Below are 24,277 nucleotides of genomic sequence, written 5' to 3'. Positions count from 1 at the left end.
ATTAGTAATAAGATGTTGGTATCTTCATGCCTTTTGTAAAAATAAAACAAAATTGAAAGAGGAATTTTGTAGAAATCTATTTAATGAGGTTGTGCTAATGAATTACTTTGATCTAGTATACATTAGAATTGTAGCATCTAACATCAGAAAATCACAGATGCCTAGGGGGCCGTGTAGAAATCACTTACTTTACTACTGTTCATTTCTGATACTGGCTTAAGGTTAGTGATGTTACATGACTTGCTTCAGATTACACAGCCAGCTACTTGGCGAAGCTGGGCCTAGAAAGCAGCTCTTCTTCATCTTTGCCTTCTACCTCGCATGTTTGCACTAAGAAAACACTATAATCCCGAAATGCTGTGAACACAATTAGAAACCAGGACAAAGAACAGCTGCTAGACTTAAAGTACACAATCAAAACTTTAGGGTGAGGATGCTGTATTAACTCAAAGATTTCAGATATGTTTACCGACAAAGATCTGACTTTTTCCAAGTGTTTCTTTTCTTTTAGGATTTTCAGGTTTAATATTTTAGAATCTAACAATGACTAAGCTGTATCTAGCAACTTTTCTTTTTTCATGTGTTTATTGTGCTGAATGTCTGTAAGGCGTGGTTTCTGCAGGTACCCACCACAGCTCTGTTGGCTGTAAGTGGTGGGTTCCATTTCTCAAGCAGTTACAGTTGAGGTGCATTGAGCATACAGAAAGAAATTTGGCTCTAATATGGAAGTATTTCAATGGACTAACTCCTGGCTGAATACTTGTCCTCTCTTTCCCAGAGCTCAGAAGAAAACAACTTCTGTCTCCTTAACAATTGGATCATCATCTCCGAAGACAGGAGTGACTACGGCTGTGATTCAGCCCCTGTCTGTCCCTGTCCAGCGGGTAAGTACGCCCTGCCCCAGAGCCACAGGGCAGTTGAATTCAGCAGCAGACGTCTTGGTTTTCAGAATGCCAACTTGGATTCTAGTTAGTACACCCCCTTGAAATATTTTCGAAGTGGAAACAACTGGGATAAAAAGAAAATGGTAGGTACTGCTCTTTTTGTGGCCTACTAAAACTAATTTTTAATCAATGCCCTACCACCAGTTAGTCAACTTCTGCCTTTCCATTGGGAACTTTCTTGTCAAACAGCCAATAATATGATAAAATAGTAACTAATAATCAAGTAGTTATAACTGTTGGATTATTCTCCCACAAATACCCCCTCTTCCATTTAAATTCATTAGCTCAAAACAAAAGATAAGTCCACATACCAACAAAAAGCTTCTCTATCCCTAAAAGGTAGACAAATGAAGAGGAAAAAGCAATTCAAATTCCTTGACTTCCTTTTTAGTCCTGTTTTTATGTCATTGTGAGACCACTTTATCCAAGAAAGAAAAATAATACGATCTACTGGAAAGTAACTGTAGTGAGTTTACTTTGCAAAAACAAATAACAGATTTTTTTTTAAATGCTGTATTAGGAGAGAGTGTTTAATGTAACTAGTTAGGCATCTGGGTCCCACTTTGGAGTATCTGGGTTCAACTCCCAGCTCCAGGTCTAGCTGTGACCTCAGCTTCCAGCGATTGCAGACACTGGAAGCAGTGGTGATGCTGCAAGTAAGTGGATTCCTGGCATCCATGTGGGAAACCTGGACTGAGTAGCAGGCTCTCAGGTTCAGCCTAGCCCAGCCACAGCTGGAGCAGGTATTTGGGGGATGAACTAGTGGTTGGAAGATTAATCCTTCTCGCTTTCCCTCTCCTCTCCTCTCCTCTCCTCAGTTATCTCTAAATCATGAAGATATGACAAATATTTTCAAATATAACATTCACAGGCAAATCATTACCTATTGAACCCTTTTAGGTATGTTACTAAGTAGAGTATATGATACTCTGATATGTGGAAAATGCAAACAGTAGAGAGAAGACGTTTGAATTCATTAACTTGAACCAACCAGTATGAGTTACTCAAAGATGGCATATATAGTATATATTTCCTTTAAACCCCTAAACTGGAGCAGAATTTATGAAAATATTTCTGATTGATCCATGGACTTTTTTAGTGTTTGCTGTTTAAGTATTGGTAAGTGTTAACACTAGACATTTTAGGCCTGAAAAAAACCAGGTCACCAGCCCGTTCCCAGACAATTCGTCAACAACCCTGAGAAGTAGGTGATGCACACATGAACCACTTCTTGAACGTGGCAGAACACATTGGGGTCTAACACAGATGCCTGCCAACAGCAAGTTGCTTCACCTGTAAAGAGCAGATAACGATGCCACCTCTCACAGCATCATCCCAGAGATTCAGTGACAATCTTCCTATGACACTTAGGACAGTGCCTGGCCGAGGAAATCCTGTAAAAGTGTCCATATCTTATTTGGACCTCAAAAGACTGTGAGAAATAAAGCCCAGACCTCCTGAATCGCAAGTCTGTAAAAAGGTCTCCTCCGGGGGTCGTGAATCAGGTCCCTTCCCGCCCTAGCATGTCTGCAGCTTGGCCAACAAACTCTGTGGTGTCCTGTAGCATATTTAAACACACAGTGTCAGATCACCTTCATCCTGGGCTAGCAAACCAGTAACTACGAGTGTAAGTGGATAAATACAGAATGTTTGAAAATAAGTTATTGGGTGCTAGAATGATACATGGCCTCTGTGCAAGGATGCCTTGCAAATTTGTGAAGCATTCCATATTTTTTCACTGAATTAGACCAGGTACATGACAGTATACCCTTCTTTCCCCACATTATGATCACTGTCATGAATCCCTCACTTTGCGATATTAATATCTCTTGTTTTCTAAAAGAAAGTATTATCTACATGTATGGATATAACGTCTACAAGTGAAGTGAATGTGGCAGGAGGTTAAAAATTGTTAAATTTTAAAACAAAAAAAAACATAAAAAATAGGTAATTGGACACAAAAACATTTTCCATTCACTACTCTGAAATTCTTGTATTTCTCTGGAGATGAAAGCCATTCAAAGTTTTTCAGCACCTTTGCATTTTGCACATCGAGGAAAAAAGATATTCCTCCTTTTCTCATTTCCTGTAATCCCTTTATTGAAAAATAGTAGAAGTTAAAAATAATATAGGCTGATGCTCAAGAATTTACTTTTTAGTGCCAATAGCTTATGCTTCTGATTTGATGGATCCAGCCTGTATTTAAAAGGAAAATGTAATGTCTGTGAGAACTTTTTAAAGACCTCTGTGGAAGTCCCACACACCGAAATCCATTTGGTAATAGCATTTGAAAGCTCCTGGCTCCCTGAGGACACAGTCAACGTTTACCTTGAATATCCTTTTGAACAGAGAAGAGTAACAGATGGGAAATGAGAAAGTAAAACAATGTGTGTCCTGTAAGAGCAGACGACCAAGATGACGTACGGGACCCTTCCGTCCGCTGGTCCGTGCCGGTGGCGCGAGCCCCATCATCAGAGGCTTCTGCAGCGCGTCTTTTCAGCAGTGTCTAGATGAGAATTTGATCCGTGCATCTCTTCCTTTTCAGGTCCACAGTCCAACTGCGTATCTCTGCCGACCCGAGGGGACTGCGGCTGCCTACTTTCCTCCTGTTTTCACCAAGGTCTGACATCTGGAAGTCTCATTCTCCGGGTTTGCTTTGGTCCTTAAGTTTCACTCACATGCGGCTCTGTGTAGCTGTCTTCAAAAATGCAAATGGACGGATGAGTAGGCTGATTGTCCTGCTTACCTTTGGGACTAAGGAGAGACTTGCCGAGCAACTGCCAAATGGCTCTGACGCTGGGAAGGGTACGAGAGATGGGGATGCGTGCACAGGGGCCCAGTGGAGCCTCATATCCAGTGCACAAGGCAAGACAAGGAGAGAAAATGAGAGGCAGTGCTCTGTTAACGTTCTCTTTTGTTTGTTTGTTTGTTTGTTTTTTCCTCTTAGAAATGTCTTGGTAGATTTAGGAAGTTTTATAGCAATTTCTAAAAGTGGATTCATTTTCAGATGCCCTAAGTTGGCAATTAGCATTTCAAGCTGAATGACATCCATTTCTTTGGTTGATTGCTAAAATCACAATTGGCCCCCATAGCATTTCTTCATCTTTCTCCTTCCTCCTCCCCAATTATAAAACTTTATTGAAAGACACTTAAAAAGACCCAAATAAGTGGAGAAATATGCCATGCTTATAAACTGAAAGGCTATTAAAGAAGTCATAACTCTGATTAATGTGTATATCATGCAGATCTAAACTGAAATTTCCCCAAGTTTCTTCTTTTCATTCCTTTATTTGACATAGAATTTAGCAACCTGATTTTATAAGTTGTGTGGACTAGGAACTAAGCCAGAGGTAGTGGGCCGTTTGGCCTAGTGGTTAAATTCCCGTGGCTCACCAGCTCCAGCTTCTTGCTAATGCAGTCCAGGAGGCAGTGGTGATGGCTAAGTACTTGAGTTCCTGCCACTCATATAACCTAGAATAAGTTCCCAGCTCCTGGCACTGGCCTAGACCAACCCTGGCTGTTGGAGGGAACCTGTGCTTTGTCTATTTAGAGCTTTGTCTGTTTGTCTTTCTGCCTCTCAAATTAAAAAAGAAGAAGAACCAGGCTAATCCTGAAGGACAAAACAAGGTGGTGGTGGTAGGGAAGGAGGCGGGTTTGTTTGAGATGGGCGGTATCATTCACGGCCTAGGACGGTGCCGGCACAGTGCTAGAGGGACTGATGCGTGACCACAGCAGAGCCCCTGAAGGTGTCCCAGGACCTGCAGAAACTTGCAGGTCCCTGGGGGAAAAGTGAATTCTTTTGCAGAGGTTATAAAATATTAAAGCAGACTCCTACCCATTCTTTTCACACACACACACACACACACACATCGATTCCCAGTAAACTTAAAAACAAACATGAAAACAAATCTATACAACTATTATGAGGCAATACAGAAAGCCATCTTCATTATCTTCATGTAGAATGTGCTTTATTAAATCTTTGTACAAGCAGTTAGGGGATTTTCCATTTGTTGCATGAGCCGCAAATGATAGCAGCTGACAACAACTTTGGAGCTCCCCTCCTAGGCAGAGTTCAAAACCAAATATCATGGGGCCGGTGTTGTGCCATAGTGGGTAAAGTTGCGCCTGTGATGCCAGCATTCGAGTCCTGGCTGCTCTACTTCTGATCCAGCTCCCTGCTAAAGGCCTGGAATAGCAGCCGAAGATGGCCCAAATGCTTGGGCTCCCACCACCCACATGGAAGACTTGAAAGAAGCTCCTGGCTTCAGACTGACCCAGCCCTGGCCATGAAGGCCCTCTGGAGAGTGAAAGAGCAGATGGAAGATCTCTCTCTCCTTCCTTCTCTCTCTCTCTGTAACTCTGTCCTTCAAATAAATAAAATAAATTTTAAACAAGAAAATCATGAGGGGGCTGGTGCTGTGACGTGGTAGGCTAAGGCTTTGCCTATGGCACCAGCATCCCATTTGAGTGCCAGTTCATGTCCCAGCTGCTCTTTTTCCAGTCCAGCTCTCTGCTTATGGTCTGGGAAAGCAGTGGAAGATGGCCCCAGCATTCGGGCCCCTGCACCCATGTGGGAGTCCTGGAAGAAGTTCTTGGCTTCTAACTTCAGATAAGCCCAGCTCCGGCTGTTGCAGCCATTTGGGGAGTGAACCAGTAGACTGAAGACTTTTCTCTGTCTCTTTTCTCTCTGTAACTATCAAATAACTAAATAAGATCTTATAAAAAATATGAAAAGCCCTACCAAAAACTGCACATGACTGGACCAGCCAATCACATTTTCCTTTAAGGTGGAGAATAGGAGAGGGATACAGAGGGGTGGGCACTTCCCATTTCCTCTGTAGTTGAAGAGCTTTTTCCAAGCAGCTTCTTCAGGGCGTCCCCAGAAAGTGTGTATGCGCTGAAGTGTTGTTAACCAGGGCACAGTTCATTTGCCAGAGCCCGGTGTGGTTCTTCATTTAAACCTATGAAGTTCCTACCACTGGTGTAAGGGCATGGGGAATTCTGCTTGTCCTCACCACAGGGCTTCACCGTGATGGCCTGGGGTATGTAAATATCAGGGGATTTCTCTGGGCACCAATTTCTCTGGGTCCTCGAATTTTATATACAGAACCCTGTTTCCTCCATTGCACTCCAGCTTTGAGATGTAGACATTCTGTTAGGGACCCTCTTCCTTTTCCCGCCAAAAAAACCATGAAGCATTTTGTTTGTTAACAACACAGATTAAACAAGAAGTAAAACAAAATACCAGATTTGTACAGAGGTTCATCTTTTAAAAATCTCCAGCTTTGGGTTGCTGGAAGCGCAGCACCCACCATGGGCAGCTCCAAGCCTCCTGCAGTTGCTGTATCTGGCCTGGAGCCCATCTGTTTTCAGTAAGATTGTTCCCTTCTTGCCTTGCAGCTGCTTTTCCCTGTTCCCTTTGGGTAACTTGTCGCCCTGCTGCACTGGGTCCTCTTCAGGCCAGGGTCCTGTTTTAGAGGGTCGGGTCTAGGAAATACTGCTGATCCCGTCTGTAACTCACACTGACCTTCACCTTGTCATCCTCAGCACCTTCTTTGATCTTGCTCTTGGGCACGATGGTGATGAAGGAATACAAGTGGGCTCTGCCAGGCCAAGGGGTGCCTCCATCCATTTCCTCACACTCCTCTGGAAGAAATTTCCTGGTTTCATGGCTGCACAGTGCAGGCCACCCAGCAGAGTGTGGGCATATTCAGGCAACAGGGCTGGTGTGGACGATGGATGGGGAGCTGTAGGGTGTAAGGATGACCAGGAGAGCAACCACTCCTATATAACATTTCTTTCCAAATAGTTAGAGCCCTCCAAGGAATCATTATATCAGGTGGACTTGATGTATGACAAGCGATGCCCTTTTATGGATCCTAAAACACCCCTTACAGATCCCAGTTCCTACAGAGAGATGATTCTCATTGCCAAGGATAGCCTCTAAAGATTGATTCACAATCTTTTTGGAGGCTTCTTGTTATGTTCCTGAAGGTTCTCCTAATGGCTTACTGTGTTTAGCCATGGCTATATATAGATCTATCTATATATAGTTTGTTTTTAATTGACATTTCAGTACAGGTATACAATATGTAATGGTCAGGGGACCTAGTGTATCAACTCAGGCATTTATCATTCCTTTGTTTAGAAAACATTCAGAATCTTCTCAACAAGCAATTTTGAACTATCCAGTTAGTTGTTGAAAAACATCGTTTATCTGCTGTGCTATAGAACATTCTTCCTATCCAGCTGCATCCTGTACCTGTTAACCATCCTTTCTCCATGTCTGCCACACCCACACCCTTCCCAAGCTCTGATAGCCACTATCCTGTTCCTGACTTCTTTCACTTAATGTAATATCCTCCATTTCCATCCACATTGCTGCAAATGTCAGGATTCCATTCTTCAATGTGGCTGAATATTATTCCATTGTGTATTCTTACCACATTTTAAAATTTTGTTCATCCATTGATGGATGCCTTGGCTATTATGAACACTGCTGCAGTAAACATGAGAGTGAAGGTACCTCTTTGATGTACTGATTTCATTTCCTTTGAATATATACCCAGTAGGAAGATTGCTGGGTCACATAGCTTTTCTATTTCTGGTTTTTCAAGGAACCTCCTTACTGTTTCCACAGTGGATGTACTAATTTACATTGGCACCAACAGTTAATGAGAGTTCCTCTTTCTTTGCATCCTTGCCAACATTTGTTATTGTTTTGTGTGTGATAATAACAATTCTGACAGGTTTGAGATGATATCTTGTTGTGGTTTTGATATGCATTTCCCTGATGATTAGTGATGTTGAGTGTCTTTTTTTTCAAATTCTTCTTTAGCTATGGTTTTTGCCAAGATAAACAGGTTTGCTTCAGGAGGAGCCAAATTGAAATTGTGGGATAACTATGGAGTTTTGATTGTATAAGTTCTTTGACATTTCCCATTTCTGCGTCTCTGACTTTACAATATGGGAAATAATGCATAGTCTTAGGAGTAAATCAAAGTCCCCTTTAGTGCATGAAAATTCAAGCATGGAAAACATTTGGGTACCATTTGTAGCCTACTATGAATGACCCGCTAGATAAGGCTGGAGACGCTGAGAGGCAGGACTTCATAAGGAACATCTGTTCTGTGCCATTAAACTACCTCTTCTCTGGACCCAATCACAAAGTAAAATAATTTATTTGAAGCCAGAGATTTTCTACATTTAAAAATAAGAGCAGTGGTCATTGTGGCATAGCTGGTTAAGCTGTGCTTGGGACACCTGCATCCCATATTGGAATGTTAGTTCGAGTCCTGGCTCCTCTGCTTCCAAACCCTCTTGCTGCTAATGCATCCTGGGAGGCAGTATATGATGGCCTAAGGACATAAGTGGGAGGGAGACCAAAGATCCTGTATTTAGTCTGGTGCAATGCTGGCTGTTGGGGGCATTTGGGGAGTGAGTCAGCAGTTAGAAGATCTCTCTCTTTCTCTGTCACTGTGTCTTTCAAGAAGATCAAACCAAATTTTTTTTTTTAAAAAAAAATAAGCATTCTTTACAGTTAAGGAGAAGTATTGCAATCAGAGGTTATCTTTTTCACTTAAAAAAAAAGACATTTTTGTTAATTACTGAAACGTTACCACGTACCTCCTCAGGCTTCTCATTGGTTGATGGTAGACCTTGTGCCGACGTTCTGGATTTTCAGGATTCCCTTGGGGCTTTAGCAGGTATACTGCAGGCCATTTGCTGTCCCCTGAGATGATTAAAAGCCCCCCATATTCCTAACGTGAATGTGTTTGCTTTTGGTGTATAGGTAGGTAAAGTACTTGATTATGTTTGAATCATTGCAAGAGTTTATTAGATCCAGTTCTGCCTATATATATATATATATATATATATATATACACACACACACATAGTCAAAAAGTATATATGTATGTAGTCAACAAGTTCAAATAGTTCTGATTTCAAGGTCATCTTGGAGGAGGAAGGAGAAAAGAGGATGTATGCTTGGAAACTATTAATGTCCTGATATTTAATAACTGGTAGAAAGGCTTTACTTCTTTGCATCTGTAAAGCCAAATTAATTTATAATCTGCTGGATTGTAAAAAGTTATTGGTCTGCATTTGGAGATGCAACAGGCAGTAGCAAGCAAGAAGGAAATGAAAGTCAGTGAGGAGGAAGTGTGGCAGGTTTTATGATTGTACTCAGAATCTCAAAATGAGAAAATACCAAAACCTCTTAGCTAAATAAACTTGACCTAGGAAAGCAGTCAGGTAGAGGTTGGGGGAGTACTTGAAAAGTTAAGACTACATGAAAACAGTGCTCTCTTTTTTTCTCTTCTTGTCTGGTTTCCATCTGCAGTGTAATAATTTTAAGAAGTTCTCATTCCATCAGCTTAATCTTAAGTGTAGATAAAGAGAGGTAACCGCTGGCAGGGTTAAATTCCCTAAGTGTGAATGAGTCGGTGCACATTTGAAGACCCATCCAAAAGTTGCACAGGGTTTATGGCAAACCTTGCTAATTTTATGTCACTGAGATTGTGAAAAGCTGATGATCAATGGGTTTAAAGGTGTTTATCCTTACGCGGGTGAGTGGTGCTTGCTTTTTTGATACAAGTGTTGCATTTTTGGTCTAAGGTTTGGAATTTTTATTCTCTGTTGTGAAGCTGCTTAAGAATGTACCAAAATCTGATAGAGTGTTTTCCTTGATTTTTCAGGAGCTGCAAAATACAGCAGCGTCCGAGGGCCAGGTGGTGGTCCTGGAGTGCCGGGTCCGGGGCGCGCCCCCTCTGCAGGTCCAGTGGTTCCGCCAAGGGAGTGAAATCCAGGACTCTCCAGATTTCAGAATCCTACAGAAAAGTAAGGGCAGGTGCCCGTTCTCCCGAATCGGACCATTTCATTCTTCTAGCTTCAGGGAGACCAAGAAAGGCCAAGGCATTCTGATGAATTTTTTTCTGTTTTCAGAGTGGTGAGACCAGATGTTCAGCCAGTGCCAGGTCCCAGAAGTTAGAACAGGGGCCCCTTCAAAACTGTGATGAAACTTACTTGCCCTTCCTGCAGAAAAGTGGTCACTTACCCACAAGCTCAAAGTTACGTAGATGATTTTGGGATGTTCCCAAGCCTCCTATAGCCTCTCTGTGAACTGTGGTTTAAAGAACTTCATAGTTTATTACCATAACTTGAGTATCTATAGAAATATAAATTACCCCATCACTGTAACTGTGTCTTGTGTATTCCCAAGCTTGTCTCCAAAATTTCTGTAGACTTGTCCCAGATAAGGTCATAGAAAAGGGTAGATGGGTTTATTACTATTGGGAACCCTGTTCTTATACTCTGTTCTGATTTATTTTTTTTGTCTCGTGTGGCAAACAGAACCTCGATCTACAGCTGAACCTGGTAAGAATCTCTTTTTGTTGTTGGGGACTGGGGGAAAGGTTAATACATCTTCCGGACTTCAGTCGCTCCTGTGTCTGCTTTAAAGCCCTGAGCAGAACAATGGTTTTGTAGTCCCCTGGAAATGTGAAACCCCCTTGAAGACAGTATCTGCTTTATCATGGACTCTGTGCACTGCACTTTACATCAGCTTCTTTATTAGTAAAACATTAAGTTTCATTCCGATAACAAGGTCAAGCTCAGTGTATTAAGACTTTGTAAAAAATGTAGTCTTTTATACTCAGAAGGCTAAGGAGGAAAAAAAAAATCCTCCTACAATTCCAGCAGTAAGGCACAGTCGGTTGCATATTTCCACCGACCAGACCCCATGAAGAGCGAGACCACCCGGCTCTGAAGTGGGTCTTGACTGAGAGCAGCTCAAAGATGTAAGAGGCCCGGACCCCCAGGCGTTTCTCATTGCAGTGCCCAGAGCCATACCCGTTTACTATTCTTCAAGCATGAGGAGAGTCATCTTGCACTAGGGTCACTCTTAATTACCAGGTCATTGGCCCTCATCCGGGTGCTGTGCGTTCCCGAAGCATCACGCCCACTGTTTCCCCAACTCAGACTTGTAACTCATGACTCCTCATAGACTCAGAGTGTGAAAGGGCAACAGAAATGTTTTTTCCAAGGATTTCCTAGTATATCTTCCTCAAGACCATTTTCTTTAGTGTGTCTCCCATCTGCAGTTATAGTTGCACTTATTTCTTAACAAGAGGTAGAAAAAGAAGTCGTTTTCCTGTTTGTGTCATGTGTGCATCGGGCAGATCCTGCCACAGGTGCCAGGGACCTGTGACCTTGCTCTGTCCTTCTCTGGGAACTTGACGGTTCTGTGGGGGCCACTGAAGCTCAGATGACTGGGGTCAGTTGCTGAACCTCTCGCATCTGAGCATTGGGTTCTGCAGAGTATGAACGTGTTAAGCTTCAGAGTTTCAAGAGTGCTGAGTGGCATCCTTAGGGAACAACTGGAACTGATACATTGCATGAGTTACAACTGGACTGGGTCAGTCCCCACATGCCACACTGTCAGTCACTTTCCCAACTGTGGAAAAATACACCTTTGTATTTCTTTTACTATCTTTTTTTTGTTTTTTAAAAAAAGATCTATTTATTTGTTTTGAAAGTCAGAATTACAGGGTGGGGCTTTGCTCCCCAGATGGCTGCAACTGCCTGTGGTAGACCAGGCCACAGCCAGAAGCCTGGAGCTTCTTCTGGGTCTCCCATGTGGATGACAGGAGCCCAAACACTTGGGCCATCTTCAGCTGCTTTCCCAGGTCATTAGCAGGGAGCTGGACTGGAAGCAGAACAGCTGGGTCTTGAACCAACACTCATATGGGATACTGGCATTGCAGGTGGCAGCTAACCTGCTACGCCACAATGCCTGTCCCTCATTTACTATCTTAATCAGAGTTAGAAAGAAATAGGTCTTTTATCTTTAATAAGTACTATGTGAAACAAATCTACAAAGCAACTTGTGTCTTAATGCTTTTTGTACAAATAAGGGTAAAATCATGCTAAAAATTATAAAAAGATTACTGCTGGAATGAATTCAGGCCATTTTTGGTGTTACATATTGGGTAGTGAGCAGATTCATGCCACTCCTTTTCCATAGTGCTGTTATCCCTTGTCATCTTCTGTGTAAGTGACGATGGTTTCTTAAATGCCTCCAATAACCTCAGTTGCAAAATCGTAAACTAAGTGCCATCTGAAGATACAAAACACTGGTTAGAAACTATGTGATTTACTTTTGAGTTTGTACATATGGGAAGACGGGAAACCCTCAGAACATACCGGGTAAGGAGGAACACATTGGAATGAGGAGGCAGAATGTAAACATCCCTTGTCCTTGCCCCCGATCCCTGACCCCTCGCCCTACCTATACTGCTTCTGATTCAGATAGGGTGGGATGTTTTGATTCTAGAATGTAGTTTTTTAATCATAAATTATTTAGCAAAATTAGTACTAAGCAGCTTCATAGAATCACTGGCTTCATAGAATCACCTGATGTCCAGGACGTGCTTCAGTGCCTTGTGGTTGAACAAAGCAAAATTTGGAAGAAAAAGGAATAAAAGGTCTTTCTTTTAAGCTCCATGTCCTAGCAGTGGATGAAGGTTTTTTTCTCTCCACGTTGCTGCATTTTCTTGTTTTTATTTTTGTTTTAGTTAGATCTGGAAGCATTTAAGGAAATTCCTCCATATCAAGCACAATAATAGCATTTGCTGAAAATCAATATTTCTTGGCAGAGAGATATTTCAAGTTAATTGTCAATATAATAAGAAATATACAGTCTACATATATAGTGTGTATACACACACACGTACATATATAGTCAAGAGTTATTAAAATGCAACAGATTTTGCCTGACCTCTGGTGACTTCTCCATGATTGTGTTTGCTGTGGCACTATTGGAACTGCTCCCTTCTCTCTTACAGCAAAGCATTTCAGTGCTGTGCTTTAGGAAATCCTCGCTTGGCATGTAGCATGACATACACTCTTTGATCATATTTGTTAAACAAACACCTTAAACATATGAATACGAGAGTTTATCAGTAAGAACTTCAAAACAAGACAGTGGATAAACGCATTTAGACAATGTTTTGACATATCTACAGAACCAGGTATAATTCTCTTACTAGTTGCCAGATAGGTTCCTTATGCTGGCCTTGAAGTTGCTATGTCAGAGCAAAAGGCACAGAAAGATGCCAGACTGTTTCCTTGCCTTCAGGGACCTGATTCTCATGCATAGCTAAGGGCCCACTGACCTGCTCAGCCACAGGGAATGTGTGCAGGCACTGGCCTCCCTGAGAGCTCCGTGTGAGCCCCTGGGGAGGGAAAAGGAGAAAAGCAGACATGACCACAGTTCATCTGAGGCAAGAGATAAATTTCATGGGACTTGGTCAGTGATAGTTTTCAAATGCTGTAACGTAAATAGCCTTTGAAATTCAGGAAAATATTTAAGCATTCAGATTTTATTGCCTTCTTTTCCGACCCCTCTCTCTTCCTCTGTCTTGTTAACTCTGCTCTCTCCTCATTGACTGGCCCCTCCCTCCCTCCCTCCCTCCCTCCCTCCCTCCCTCCCTCCCTCTCTCTCTCTCTCTCTCTCTCTCTCTCTCTCTCCCCTAACCCACTTCTTGTTTCCCTGTCTCTTTTTCTTTCTCCATCTCCTTTGTTCTTTTAAAAAATCTTTGTTTATATATTTGAAAGGGGGAAGAGAGAGAAAATGAGAGAACAAGAACGTCCATTGCTGGTTCACTTTCCAAATGCTTGCAATAGCCAAGGCTGGACTAGTCTGAAGCCAGGAGCCAGGAACTCAATCCAAGTCTCCCACCTGGCTGGCAGGAAACCAAGTACTTGGGCCATCATCCAATGCCTCCTGGGTATATGAACAGGAAGCTGGATCAGAAGCAGAGCAGCCAGGGCTTGAAGCAGCACTCCAGTCTGAGTGTGGGCATCCCGAGCTGCACTCAACCTGCTGCACCCTGCACCTCAATTCTCCACTCCATTCTCTTCTCTTTGCTTTTTTTTTTTTTTGGTTGTTGTTACTAGTGCAAGGGAGGGAAAGGGCCACTTTAATGAAAAATCACAAGCTGAGATGGGGCCAGGATTCTGTGACAGGAGACCATGCAGTAGCAATGCGAGACCAGCAGAGGGACACGAGCAGGGTACAGCATCCAGGGGAGCAAGTTCACGAACAAAACCACTCAGAAAAGACAAACAGGTTGTGCTCAGGCCCAGGGCAGGGGTGCTATCTGCCAGGGCCCTCCCACCACTTGTGGCTGCTCCTTCCTTGTTCCTAGCCTGTCAGCCTCGTGTCACAGCTGTTCCTGCCGCAGCACCTGATGTGGGACCAGCCACAGCCACAGTGAGCCAGCTGGGGCCAAGGGCCTGGAGCTTGCTGGGAAGAAAATGAATGGAGAGAGCCCTGTGGACCCCACTTACTCACCCCTCTGCCCCTGAGAAAGCTACTCTACATGAGCAGTGGCTGAGCCCATCTGCAAAGAAGACACAGTAGGTTAGCTCATGGACATTGCTGCTGGCCCTGGAAGATACCAGCGTTCACAGAGGCGTGGCCAGAAAGGGGATCTGCAGGGAAGGGCAAGGGGCAAGTCTCTTCTCGGCTACCAGGACCAGTCACCCAGTGTCCCCTCCCCCCGGACCTGGTGGCTCCTGGGCACTCGGACAGGGTGTCAGAGTCCTAGGTTTTGAGGCCAGAGCATTCTAAAGACTGGAGTTGACAGTCAGCATTTCTGTCATGCCCTGTCCTTTGCAATCTCAAGGCACGAAACAGCTCAGAACCAGACCCAGGCCTCACGACGCTGCTCTGTTGCAGGCAACTCTGTCCGGCTCCAGGTGCCTCCCTCTCTTTCAGCCCAGTGGGTCCAAAACCATTGTGAGTCCAGGCCCAGCCTGGGGACTGGTGGCTGGTCTGGCTGCTTTTGGTTCCAGGGCGAGAGTCAGGACTGAACCTGTACTCTGGGTGGAAATGTGGGATGAGGACCCCAGTGGGAGACCCTTCTTGGCTTATCTTCCTGTTCACAACATCAAGCAAAGCAGCAGCACCAGCTCAGTGACGTCCCGACAGAAGTTTAGTTGGAAAGGCTTCAGATGTGCAGGGCACGGCCTGGCGAACAGGACAAGACTTCCAGGGGACACTGCTAGAGCGTCCAGTTCCCGGCGGGAGTGGGAGAGCGACCGCGTGAGCGCAAGGAGCAGAGCACAGGGGAGCAGACTGACAGGTGGGAAGCTGAGTCCCTGCCCCCTTGGCATAGGTGCTCGTATGCTCGTACGTGCTGATGTAGGCTTTGCAGCTGGAGCATGTGTGAGTCTCATGTGGATTTGAGGCAGGGAATGACCCAGCAGCCCAGGTCACACCCCATGAAGCAATAGAAGAAACCCAGCACACAGTTCATTAGGTCAGTCTTCTGGGAGATCTTGGCTACCCTCATTCATGGCAAGATTTCTATACACACTAATTGTCAGCTAACACATGGTAATTGTGCATCTTTACAGGATACAATGTGATACTTCAATTCAGTGCATGTGTATCACGTGTGCTACTCAAATCAGGGCAATGAGTATGTCTTTTGCCTCAAACATAGATCATTTCTTTGTGTTTAGAACAGTCAGAATCCTTTCTTTGAGCTGTTTTGGTACACAACAAATTCTTGTTGTCTGTAGTTACCCTACTGTGCCAGAGAACACCAGAACTTGTTTCTCTTAAATAATTGTATTTTTGTACCCGATGATCAACCTCTTCCTATGCCCTTCTCTAACCTTTCCCAGCTTGTGGTCACCCCCGTTCTACTCTCTACTTCTATTCATCAGAAAATGTTTTAAAGATCTAGAAATAGAATGGAAATTCACTAGAACCTTGTTATAGCCCCATTAGGGGTAAGATATTCAGATAAAGAAGGAAATAGCAGATTCCCTCCCAATGCATTTGTGCAACTGAAACAGGTTTTTCTTGTCACTACTGTGCTGTATCTGTCTAATGTGTTTTACACTCCCCTCTCTGTCTAGACAGAAGTCAGCTTGCATCACAAATCTTCTCAGACTGTTTTGTGAATTAATAACTAGTCAGCTTACTTAAGACCAACATCCGCTTGTCACATTACCTGCTCTGGCCTTCTTCTTTGACATTCTGACTTCACACTGATTGAATCCTTCAAAGATCAGTCTGGGGGTGGGAGTGTAGAAAACTCATTGAGCAGCTGTTAATACTCAGGCTCTTACTCAGCTGTCTGGAAGCAGCCACAAACTGTATCAGGTTACCTCTGTGGCACTGTCTCATGGCATGCAAAATTAAAAACACAGGAAAGTGTCTTACTGGGAGAGAAGCTGCACACATGAAAGCACAGTGCTTCCTACTTCCAGTCTGAGTCCCTGCTAGCCAGCGTGGCTCTCCCTGCACCTTGTGCTGTCCATGTTTTTATTCTGTGATTCAGACGGTGAAGTAAATGAGGCTGAATTCAGTGTACAGAGGAGCTGAGTGGGAGGAGGGCAGTAGTACAGGTGTTTGTTGAGATGTCAGTAGGGTGCTCACAAGTCAAAATTTCAAGGGGACTTCCAGGTTAGGGTAGTGTGTTGAACAGGAGCAGGCTGCACCAAATCCGTGGTGCCCCCATGGCCTGAGGCCATGGCAGAGTGACAACAGTGCTGTAGCATGTTTGAAATTTTCCGTAAACACATTGATACTGGATATCTGACAGATAGGACGTGGCTGCTAGCTGGACCCCTCCCCATATTCTTTTCTATGACATTGCACCTTGGTGAAGCTGAGTTTTTGACTGGTGTGTGATAAATAGCCAGTGCCACAGGGACATCAGTGTGGAACTTGAAGTGAGTCTGGCTGTGCCCAAGGTGACCGCAGTTTTGCACAGTGCACGGCACATGCACACATCCTTCATGAGTAAGATGGTAAAGTAATTTAAGAATAAAGTAATATTTTTTCGTTCTAATTCATGGGCACTTTTTCAAACTATAACTAACTTATTCAGACCTAAATATGTACTAAATCCCTTGAAAATAAGTCCTAATAAATGGAACTAGTAAGGAATATGAATCAAGGAGGTTTGATTTGGTCTTTCAAGGGAGAGAGGGGGAGATGGAAAGCACATCTGAGTGTGTACCAAAAAGGAAACTGAGCGATTCTTTGCATTCTAAATGCCTGAGACACACCTACTTCCAGCGCCGGCTTCTGAACTTTGCTTGTCTCAACATACGCTCAAAGACCCTTCTCTGGGTGATCTGAGCATCCCAAAAGGAAAAAAAAATACATAATGATTTGGAAGTTACTCCTACAAAGACGCCACCTAAATTATGCCACAGAGGAGGCCAAACTTGACAAGTGTGTCTTGTGTACCCAGAGCTTCTAATTGATTCTCAGCCATGTCAGACAAGCAGAGACAAGAGACTTTGCGGGAAAACCTCCAATAAGCATGACAGAGAAGGAGCCATGCAAACCTTCTAAAAAGAACTTGGAGAAAACAGTTTTAAAAAAGAGAAAATGTAAAAATAAAATCCCTAACAAACCAAAAGATTCTCTTCTCAGATAGGTAAGAAATTCAGTGCATTGAAGAAGTAAAAAGGAGAAGGTATTTAAGACAAGGCTGTGCAGACTATCTGGAAAACGAAAGGAGTTCTTGCAATGGGAAGTTGGTGGCAGCAATGGAAGCTGAGGGAATGTCCCATAAGCTAAAGCAAAATGCCAGGAAGGGATGGAAGAGAGGACGGGTAAGAAAATCAGAGAAATCAGAAAACCAGCGCAGGGAGATCCACGTGTGTAACCCAGGTCCCATGAGGATGGGAAAAAGATGAGGGGAAGGAGATATCAGTGAAGTCCTTCCACAAAGTTCCCCAAACTAAAGGTCTGAGTCCAGATTGAAAAACAGAGAGTGCAGTCGGAGCAGTGCCCATCTTCATGAACTTCATGATGTCTGGGATGAGGAGATGGCTCTGCAAGTGTCGGGTTCTACACACACCCCAAGATCTGAATGGCTCAGGCCTTCTCAGCAGCCACACGGCACACAGACAAGCAAGACCTATGAAATTCTAAAGTCAAACTACCTCCAGTTGAAGACTTCTGCTCCCAGCCAACCTCCAGTTCTGTGTGGAGATCTAGCCGAGATGTTTTCAGAACTGCAAGGTTTCAAATCGCTTCTTTCCCAGCTCTTTATGGAGGATGCGCTCCGCCACAACAAGGGAACCTAGAAACAGCAAGATGTGCATGTGGGAGCAGGAAGTGGAGATCAAAGGAACCCCCGGGAGGGAGCAGCTGTGCCTCAGGAATGATGGCAAGTCCAGATTGGAGCTCTGGGGCTCCAGAGACAGCCAGCCTAGGGCTTTCATCACCGAGAGGTTCATTACTGCGGTCCAGCCCATTTGTCAGCCCACTGACAGAATGGCAGCGTGGTGAGCCTGAGCCAAACTCTCATGGCAGCGTGGTGAGCCTGACCCAAACTCTGCGTGGCCTTCCTGCCCTTCCCTCTAGAGGTTTTACTCCCATAGAAGCGCTCTGCTCGGACCTGGTCCTGAGATCTGAAAGTTGGCCATCCTGAGTTTAGACAGAAAACATGACACACGTGCTCTACCAGCTGGACACCCACTCCTGCCGTGCTGAACTCCACCAAGGCTGCCCCAGGGAGGGGAGCCTTGTTTCCTGGGGCTTTCTCATGACCCTGCCTGCTGAGTTCCTGTATGGGACTTTTCTAAATGCACAGGGAGTTTGAAGCCAGTTTCTGACCCAAGGTAGTTTCTGGGATCTTATTTCTGATAGTGACAACAATGTCTTGTCTTTTCACAAGACTTGTGCTTGTTACTCGACTTTTTAAAACTAAAGAACACCTTTTTTTTTTTAGGATACCTACATGGGTGGTAAGCATAGAAAGAAAATGAATTGTTATCTCAAAATAAGAAGGCAAATAAAGTTGGGGAGGATGTACAAGGCATTTCTAGAGCATTGGAAATATTTTATTTCTTAGACCAGATGGACACACAGGATCTCATTGCTATTAATTAAACTGTACATTTTAAATAGACTTCTCTGTATATGATGCAGTTCACAATTTTTAAGTCATTTATAAATATTACTCCAAGTACGACATTTTATCCACTTTGGATTTCATCATGTTGATTTTATCCAAGAGTTCTTCTTCTTCTTTTTTAATCAGTTGTGGCAGCCAAATTATGAGGTTTGAAAGATAGAATCTCAATTTCTTTGCAGTTATCCTGGATCAAAAAATATATATGTACATTGTGAAAATGTCCCCTTATTGCCCAAAGGGCCTAGTAATCTTATCCTTGATGTCTCATCGTTTGGTGAGTTCCCACAAACAAAATGTTTTTGTTTGTATTTAGGCAAATATTAAGGATATCCAAGAACTTGAATGAAATTCAGGGTTGCCTTCTGGGACATACTGCTATGATTAAGTAATTTTAGGTAACTGTAAAAAACAATTTATTACCAGTAAAAATAGTTTCTTGAGTTAGTAATTTATTATATGCCCTCAAGTCAAAACCTTAGGAAATCAAATTTAGGAAAATTGGATTAAAAGGGATCATAATTGGGGTTATTAATAACTTTAAATTTTTCCATTTATACTGGAGTGCAGATAAGTAAGACTCTAACTCCCTTTATTTGACATAGGCAGTCATTTCCTGATTTGCATTCCTTACCAAAATACATTTTACAGATGTCCTGGAGATCTTTGTTCAAGAAAGATGCTACCAGATGAAAATGTAATATTGCAGCCTGGCTCCTCTCATTTCCTCACGGCTTTCATCATTTTTAGAATGTCAGAGCCATACAGACGATGACGAACATTTCTGTCCACATAATGTGAGCTAGAGGTCACTAGAGGATGAACTTTCCAAGAGAGGAAAACTCAAACCTTCAGAGCATTGGATTAAAGTTCTGTCTAGGAAAAATCACTGACATATCAATGCATGAAGATTACTAAAAGAACATGTTACTACTTTTGTTAAGTCTAATTTTTTTTTAGATGTTCACTAGCTCATCAACTTTAGATGGGCAGACAGCTTATTTGATGCATAAAAGTATTCCAGAAATTCATATAAAATGAATTCTGTTCATTCACATTGGACGTATACAAAGGAAGCCTGTAGGAAAATTGATCTTACTGAAAATTCCTCTCGAAAGCAGTGTTTATTTTTGTCCCACCATCTAGATTTCACCCATGCATTTATTCAAAAATAATTATGGAGAGTCTGCTGTTTACTGCATGCTAAGAATATGGCCAAAACAAAACAGATGGTTTCTGGCCTCAGAGTTTATACTCTAGTTAGGGAACCAGAAACTAACAAACTAATTACACAATAAGCTAATTATAGTGTGACACATGTCTCTAGGGAAAATTTACCATTTTAAAATGGCATGTGATGGTGCTTCCAAAGTTTGTGGAAAATGGCATTGAAAGATAAGTTTATTTTTGAATAAAATGTTGAAACCCATGCACACAAGTGGTCTTTAAAATGTTCAAGGAAAATGCTTCTTATGCAAAACTGGGTATGGGTTTCAAAAATTTCTGCACAAAAGTGAGTTTTCATTCCATTTTTTCAGACATTTTGAAATACGCTCATATAAATCATAAATCCAACCAACTCTAGTGAAAAAGAAGTGTCTCAGATAGTCACGTTTAGGGAAATATAAGGAGACTGGGAGAGCAGTAAGTACTCCAGGGCGAGGAGGGGCTCCAAGGAGTGCAAGAATGGCGAGTGAGGCTTCCGGAGGAGCCAATGTGCCCAGAGCTCGGCACGCAGGGTGAGGGGCCCGACCAGCTAGGGCTTCACAGACTCCATGAAGGGTTTTGAACTTACCCTCAAAGTTGTGAAACAAAGAAGATGATAAAATTGTGTCCTTAAAACAAGAACTTGCGGAGAAGCCGGCGTTTGGCACAAGTCGCTGCCCGGGACACCCGCATTCCATGTCAGGGTGCCTGGTTTGACTCCTAACTGCTTCACTGCCCAGGTTTCTGCCAACGTGCATTCTGGGAGGCAGCAGGTGACGGCTGACGTAGTTGGGTCCCTGCCACCCATGTGGAAGACTTGGATTGAGTTCCTGGTGCCTTGCTTTAGCTTAGCCTAGCCCTTGCTGTTGTGGGCATTTGAGGGGTGAACCAGCAGATGGAAGATCTTTCTGTGTGTGTGTGTGTGTGTGTGGTGGTGGTCTGTTAAATTAAACTTTTTAAAGAGCTTTCTGATTTAGAAGGGCTGCTGTACAGATAACCTCAGATTTTCTTAAGATAATGATGAAAATAGCCACACAATCATAGGAAGGCTCCAAAGGAACTCTAAAGTCATCCTGGACCACTTTGTGTCCTCCTTGCTGGCTAAAATCTTATGCTGGTTTTAAATGTAGGTTTCAAGGGATAGAATTACCTCTGTGCTTACGGCTGAAGCATTTGCGGGCATTGAACTGGCAATGCCTTTTCTCTAAGTGTCCGCAGAAGCTCCGCTTTCCAGGCGTAGCTAATCCAAGGTTGAGCCAAGACCCTTCCAGACAGCAGCAAGGCTTGGGGAGAGCTCTGCACAGAGGCCCAGGCTGTGGCTGTCCTGGCAGGAAGTGCTTGGGTGTCTTCTGGAAGCTGGGAAAGCTTCCCTGCTCTGAGCAGGATTTGCCAAGAGGAAATGAAGGTGATCTGCTGCTGTGTGGGGCCCGCTGCCCAGAGGGCGGTTAGTATATGAGTGTTGTTTCTCAAAACCTCCTAAGAACAGGCTTCACTTTTGTGTGATGCTAGCGTATCAACATTATAATGCACTTGGGCTCAAGTCCTATCCTATGCCAGTGTATCACATCTTACACACACACACACACACACATGCACATACACAGAGCCAGGGAAAGACAGTGAGATCTTCCATCCACTGGTTCACTCCCCAGATGTCCACAACTACTGGGGCTGGGCAAGACCAAAGCCAGGAGCCAGGGAAAATCTGAGTCTTCCACATGGGTGGCAGGGGGACCAAGTCCTGGAGCCACCATGGTTGCCTTGCAGGGTATGCATTAGCAGGAAGCTTGTACTGGAAGCAGAGCCGAGACTGAAATCCCTGGATGTCCTATCTTAGAAGACATACAGGCCATCCCCATGTGTGGATGCATTTCTGGTGAATTATCTGAATAATGAGGCAAGCAATTAAATTGTTCAGGATCAGGAAACTCCCAGTTTCCCACCTTAAATCTTCTGTGACCTCACTTTACATCCGGTTCCGTGTCTTGTGAACTAGGAAAAGATGCAGAGCAGCTAGCAGAGGCTTGGTGCTCTGTGGTGGAAAGAGCACGTGTGGGTGGAAGGCACGCTGCCTACCTCTAGCCTTTTGGCTCCAACATGCATTAGCCATGACTGTGAGAGAATCACTTTGGACCTAACCTGAAGGGATCCGGGCTAGTAAATCTCAAAAATGCATTACAGCATGAACCAATTCTAAGTTTTTTTTTTTTTTTTTTTTACCCTTCTCTGGTTAAGTACACTTTTAACTCATTCTGTGGCCATATGTATTCAATTTAAAAACTCCCAGTCCCCTGTACCTTTCCAGATATATCTCACTTTCCCAGTGATTAATCTTATGTGAGGCTCCAACTTGAATTACTTCCACACTTTCTATCTTCCTCTTTCATTGGGAAGCCAAGAACTATGTCCAGTGTGGTCAAAAAACACAGGATTACCTCATGCTGTCTGTCGTTCTGTTGTTTCCCTTCATTTAAGTGCACCTCTTAATTAAGTACTAGTTGTGAACTGTAACCGTACCACTGTCTCTCAAACCTTTATCTGGCAATGCTTTTCTTCATATGCCAGACACTGCTTTTAATATGTCAGCCATATTTTAATATGCCAGTGTTTGTTGAAATAGGAACTGTAGTAGATTATACAGGGTTTTTTTTTTTTAAAAGAAAAGATTTATTTTACTTATTTGAGAGGCAGAGTTAGATACAGGTTTTCCATCTGACGGTTCACTCCCCAAATGGCTGCAACAACCATGGCCAGGCCAGGCTGAAGCCAGGAGCTTCTTCCAGGTCTCCCACATGGGTGCAGGGGCCCAAGAACTTGGGCCATCTTCTACTGCTTTCCCAGGTTCATTAGTGGGGAGCTGGGTTGGAAGTGGAGTAGCCAAGACTCGAGCTGGTGCCCGTATGGAATGCTGGTGCTGCAGGCGGCAGCTTTACCTGCTGTACCACAACACCAGCCCAAGGATGGGTTTTTTAAATTGTTGATAAAGAGATGGCATTGTGGCACAGTGGGTTAAACTGCCGCCTACAGTGCCAGCATCCCACGTGGGCTCCAGTTCAAGTCCTAGCTGCTCCATTTCCAATCCTGCCTCCTGTAATGTGCCTGCAAAAGCTGTTGTGGTAATTTGAGGTATGAAAAAGCAGATCTGAAAATCTCTCTATCTCTCCTTCTCTCTGTCATTTTGCCTTTAAAATAAAAATCTTTTTTTTTTTTCAAAAAAAAGTTGCTGCTAATGACTCAAAAATGGATGGCATACCCTGTTTAAAAATAAAATAGAAAAAAAAAATAGAGTGCACCTTATATAAATGTAAATGTTTTATGAAACTTTTACTCCATTATAGGAGGAATCTTCAAAAAGTTCATGGAAATGTGCATCATATTTTAGTTCAGCCTTTCCACAGACTTCTTGAAGTTTGTTCATGTTCTATATAGGTACTTAAGCATTTTTGTGAAAAAATTGAATTTAAAAGATAAATTTTCTTGGGTGCAAAAAATTTGAAATGCAAAGGATCCTCAAAAAGTTAATGGAAATGCATATTATGAAAAAAAACTATGCAGACTTTTTAAAGTACCCATGTAGCTGTAAATATGTATGGGACTGAGTTGGATATAAATGTATCTCTCTTACATATGTAGAAGAATAAAATTAGATCTGTACCTCTCACTATATGCAAAAATCAACTCAAGGTGGATCAAATACTTAAATTATGACCTGAGACTCTGAAGTTGCTGGAAGAAAATATAGCAAAACACTCCAAGACGCTGGTGTAGGGAATGACTTCTTGGACACAGGCAACAAAAGCAAAACTAAATAGATGGGACTATATCAAACTCAGAAGCTTTTGCACAGCAAAGGAAATGATAAATAGAGTGAAAAGTCATCCATCAGAATGGGGAAGAAACATTTGCAAACCACCTTTCTGAGAAGAGATTAATAACTCGAATATATCAGCAACTTAAAAAAACTCGGCCGGCGCCATGGCTCAACAGGCTAATCCTCCGCCTAGCGGCGCCGGCACACCGGGTTCTAGTCCCAGTCGGGGCGCCAGATTCTGTCCCGGTTGCCCCTCTTCCAGGCCAGCTCTCTGCTATGGCCCGGGTGTGCAGTGGAGGATGGCCCAAGTCCTTGGGCCCTGCACCCACATGGGAGACCAGGAGAAGCGCCTGGCTCCT

General features: G+C 43.3%; 1 protein-coding gene across 2 annotated transcripts in view; it reads left to right on the top strand.

The window, feature by feature from the left end:
* The window catches only part of PALLD (palladin, cytoskeletal associated protein), a 446,867-nt gene that overhangs the window by 188,446 nt on the left and 234,144 nt on the right, over positions 1-24,277 (top strand). For both annotated transcript variants that reach the window (XM_062213617.1, XM_062213618.1), the window contains 4 exons: positions 779-884; positions 3,490-3,564; positions 9,647-9,788; positions 10,302-10,325. In XM_062213617.1, the coding sequence (XP_062069601.1) occupies positions 779-884; positions 3,490-3,564; positions 9,647-9,788; positions 10,302-10,325 (347 nt within the window). The remainder of the gene's footprint in view (positions 1-778; positions 885-3,489; positions 3,565-9,646; positions 9,789-10,301; positions 10,326-24,277) is intronic.

Source organism: Lepus europaeus, chromosome 16 (assembly GCF_033115175.1).
Source record: "Lepus europaeus isolate LE1 chromosome 16, mLepTim1.pri, whole genome shotgun sequence".
Lineage (NCBI taxonomy): Eukaryota > Metazoa > Chordata > Mammalia > Lagomorpha > Leporidae > Lepus > Lepus europaeus.
The sequence above is the reverse complement of the archived record's forward strand: the minus strand, read 5'-3'. Positions and strand labels throughout refer to the sequence as shown.